General features: G+C 32.0%; 1 protein-coding gene across 4 annotated transcripts in view; it reads right to left on the bottom strand.

Moving 5' to 3' along the window:
- LOC107641052 (uncharacterized protein At4g15970-like) overlaps window positions 218-4,520 on the bottom strand; it is a 10,674-nt gene continuing 6,371 nt past the window's right edge. For 2 of the 4 annotated variants that reach the window (XM_021124436.1, XM_021124434.1), the window contains exon 5: window positions 3,920-4,301. In XM_021124436.1, the coding sequence (XP_020980095.1) occupies window positions 4,259-4,301 (43 nt within the window). In that variant the 3' untranslated portion in view covers window positions 3,920-4,258. Of the gene's footprint in view, window positions 485-3,919; window positions 4,302-4,520 lie in introns of those variants that run through there. The other 2 variants (XM_021124435.1, XM_021124437.1) reach the window with 2 other exon arrangements.

Consider the following 4,520-nt stretch of genomic DNA (forward strand, 5'->3'; position numbering starts at 1 on the left):
CAGACATGGTTAGGACAACCAGGTTAATGAAAAATCAGCAACTAAACTAATTTAGAAGACATGATAAAACGTTAAAACTAATGATTAGATAATCATCAGTTAATCAAAAAAGGTAAATCAATCGAACTGATTTGATTTTTTATCGAATAATCGTCCTAAAATAATATCACAAAAGATATCAATTTTAAAAAAATATATATTTTAATACAAAAAATATTATTTTATTATATCTAATTATCTAAATTTAATCTTTAAACTTTTGAATCTCTAACCATACATATAATTCCATATTCATAAAATTAAGTCAAGTCTTTGCTTTCTTCCAAATTCCTAACATCTCTCTTCCCTTTTTCTCTTCTATCTTCGCTGATTCTAGTTTTTTGGAATTTCTTCAAAAACTCAACCAAACGATTGGAATGACAACCTAAATCCTTTGCTGTGATCAGTTGAAGATTGAGTGATACAATGCTCCATCCTTCAAAACCTACTCATAGAGTTAACAAAATCAGCACTTGAATGGTGTTAATTGATGACCATTCCAAAAAATACATAACCTATACAAATTAAAAAAGAAAAATATACTTTTTATTTCTAAAGTTTGTTAAAAATTTTAAAAATATTCTTAAATTTTGATTTGTTTCAATTTTGTTCCTCAAATTTTTAATTTGCATCAATTTTATCTTTATTATTAATTTTTTGATAACTAATATTTTTCTTTTCAAATATACCCCTCCCTTATACCTATCATCATCATCATCATCATCATCACACTTCTCTGTCTCTCTTTCTTTCTCTCTTTTCATCCTCACCGTCATCTCCACCACCATCATCATTATTGAGCAACCACTGTCAACCTTCTTTTTCATCGTCGCCGAGCAAACCCCTCATTCTCCTTCTTTCTCCTTTTTTTCTCTGACTCTCCATCTCCGTTGAGCCCCATTCTCGATGACCACCACCCTTTTTCTTCTTCTTCGCACAAACCCAGCACTGTCAAAGTCATCGCTCTTCCTCCTTTTCTGTTAGCAAACTTAGTTTCTTATTTGTTTGGTAGGACGAGGGTAGCGGTGAATAATGGACGAAGGAGGGCATTGCCCTGGAGAAGATCATTTGGGCGTGTTGGACTTGTGAATGCAGATGTTATTGCTGAGAGGAAGCTTCAATGGCGTGCTAGGTATGTAAACAACAATTCAATTGAGTGTTTTGGAAGATTGGTTGATATGATTTGGGAATTTGGGTTTTGTAACATATACAATCAAAGGATGCATCCTGGTTATGCAACCCTAAGGTGTCTTGAGCGAGGATGCAAAGGCTGCGGTCCATGCAACATGTTCCTTTTCATAGAGGTATACTTCTCTTTTTCTCCTTTTTCATTTTTAATACTTAGTTGCAACAATATTTTGTAGCCAATCATTCTATTTCTATTTAAACACTCAATATGAGTCTTTCACTCTGTAAATTTTTAGAATGGAACAAGAAATGCTGTTAAAAGGGACATTTTACAACGAATTGAGCCATGGATAATGAGGGAGCTACAAGCTCTTTTAGGGGACCAATCTAATTGTCATTGTTCATGTGGCCACCTCACATGCAATAAAAAGATAGAAAGCTGAGTTTACTAACAAAAAAGGAGGAAGAACGATGGCTTCGATGGTGCTGGGTTTGCGTGAAAAAGAAAAAAGAAGGTAGTGGTCATCGAGAATGGGGCTCAAAGGAGATGGTGGTGGTAGAGATGGAGAGTCGGAGAAGAAAGGAGAAAGAAGGAGAATGAAGGGTTTGGCCGGCGACGATGAAGGAGGAGGTTAATCGTGATTGCTCAATAATGATGATGGTGGTGGAGCTGACAGCGAGGATGAAAAGAGAGACAGAAGATTGTGATGATGATGATGATAAGTATAAGGGAGGGGTATATTTGAAAAAAATATATTAATTATCAAAAAATTAGGAATAAGAGTAAAATTGATGTAAATCTTTTGATGGACAAAATTGAAACAAATCAAAATTTAAAAATATTTTTAAAATTTTTAACAAATTTCAGAAATAAAAAATATATTTTATTTAAATTAAAAAAGAATATTTAAATAATAAATTTAATTTTGTACATCATAAATTTTAACGAAAAATATCATTTTTATAATCATTTATTGTATCATGTTACATGTATATTAAAAATTAGCTATTAAATTAAATACAACACGTCCACGGGAGTTGAGGGAGGTTACATAGAGATGCATCAACGAAAGCCAGAAACCTAATAGAAATTCAAAACCTCTGAAAAATCTAACCAAATAATAGTAAATATAAACAAATTGCTCCTACAATAGTAGTACTAAGCCTCCGATCCTTTAGACACCTTTGGTCTTAACTTATTTTTATTATAATAATTATTATCTTCTCTGCCTTGCTATTAAATACTTGGCTCTAATAATATTCATTTAGAAATGTAGATTAAAAGTAATTGCACGATTATTATCGTACCTTTATAGTTAAATAATGTATTGTTGTCAGTCGTCATGGTCAACGTTTATTGTGCCTCTGATGCATTCGTTGGAAGGAAGTCCTTTCATAATGTCAAAATTGTTAGTACGTGGACAAGAACTGGAAGCATAAAATTATGGGGGATTAGGACTATTAATACAACATAATAAATTAAATCCTCCTTGGAACGATTTTTCTTTGAGAAAATTACAAAAAAAAAATTCTTTTTTTTAAACTTAATTAGTAGTATATAATGAATCACGTATATTTTGGTGACTAATTAATCACGTATATAAGTATATTTCTTATTTGTTTGGTAGGACGAGGGTAGCGGTGAATAATGGACGAAGGAGGGCATTGCCCTGGAGAAGATCATTTGGGCGTGTTGGACTTGTGAATGCAGATGTTATTGCTGAGAGGAAGCTTCAATGGCGTGCTAGGTATGTAAACAACAATTCAATTGAGTGTTTTGGAAGATTGGTTGATATGATTTGGGAATTTGGGTTTTGTAACATATACAATCAAAGGATGCATCCTGGTTATGCAACCCTAAGGTGTCTTGAGCGAGGATGCAAAGGCTGCGGTCCATGCAACATGTTCCTTTTCATAGAGGTATACTTCTCTTTTTCTCCTTTTTCATTTTTAATACTTAGTTGCAACAATATTTTGTAGCCAATCATTCTATTTCTATTTAAACACTCAATATGAGTCTTTCACTCTGTAAATTTTTAGAATGGAACAAGAAATGCTGTTAAAAGGGACATTTTACAACGAATTGAGCCATGGATAATGAGGGAGCTACAAGCTCTTTTAGGGGACCAATCTAATTGTCATTGTTCATGTGGCCACCTCACATGCAATAAAAAGATAGAAAGCTGAGTTTACTAACAAAAAAGGAGGAAGAACGATGGCTTCGATGGTGCTGGGTTTGCGTGAAAAAGAAAAAAGAAGGTAGTGGTCATCGAGAATGGGGCTCAAAGGAGATGGTGGTGGTAGAGATGGAGAGTCGGAGAAGAAAGGAGAAAGAAGGAGAATGAAGGGTTTGGCCGGCGACGATGAAGGAGGAGGTTAATCGTGATTGCTCAATAATGATGATGGTGGTGGAGCTGACAGCGAGGATGAAAAGAGAGACAGAAGATTGTGATGATGATGATGATAAGTATAAGGGAGGGGTATATTTGAAAAAAATATATTAATTATCAAAAAATTAGGAATAAGAGTAAAATTGATGTAAATCTTTTGATGGACAAAATTGAAACAAATCAAAATTTAAAAATATTTTTAAAATTTTTAACAAATTTCAGAAATAAAAAATATATTTTATTTAAATTAAAAAAGAATATTTAAATAATAAATTTTATTTTGTACATCATAAATTTTAACGAAAAATATCATTTTTATAATCATTTATTGTATCATGTTACATGTATATTAAAAATTAGCTATTAAATTAAATACAACACGTCCACGGGAGTTGAGGGAGGTTACATAGAGATGCATCAACGAAAGCCAGAAACCTAATAGAAATTCAAAACCTCTGAAAAATCTAACCAAATAATAGTAAATATAAACAAATTGCTCCTACAATAGTAGTACTAAGCCTCCGATCCTTTAGACACCTTTGGTCTTAACTTATTTTTATTATAATAATTATTATCTTCTCTGCCTTGCTATTAAATACTTGGCTCTAATAATATTCATTTAGAAATGTAGATTAAAAGTAATTGCACGATTATTATCGTACCTTTATAGTTAAATAATGTATTGTTGTCAGTCGTCATGGTCAACGTTTATTGTGCCTCTGATGCATTCGTTGGAAGGAAGTCCTTTCATAATGTCAAAATTGTTAGTACGTGGACAAGAACTGGAAGCATAAAATTATGGGGGATTAGGACTATTAATACAACATAATAAATTAAATCCTCCTTGGAACGATTTTTCTTTGAGAAAATTACAAAAAAAAAATTCTTTTTTTTAAACTTAATTAGTAGTATATAATGAATCACGTATATTTTGGTGACTAATTAATCACGTATATAAGTATA

Source organism: Arachis ipaensis, chromosome B05, assembly GCF_000816755.2.
Source record: "Arachis ipaensis cultivar K30076 chromosome B05, Araip1.1, whole genome shotgun sequence".
In the NCBI taxonomy this organism is placed as follows: domain Eukaryota; kingdom Viridiplantae; phylum Streptophyta; class Magnoliopsida; order Fabales; family Fabaceae; genus Arachis; species Arachis ipaensis.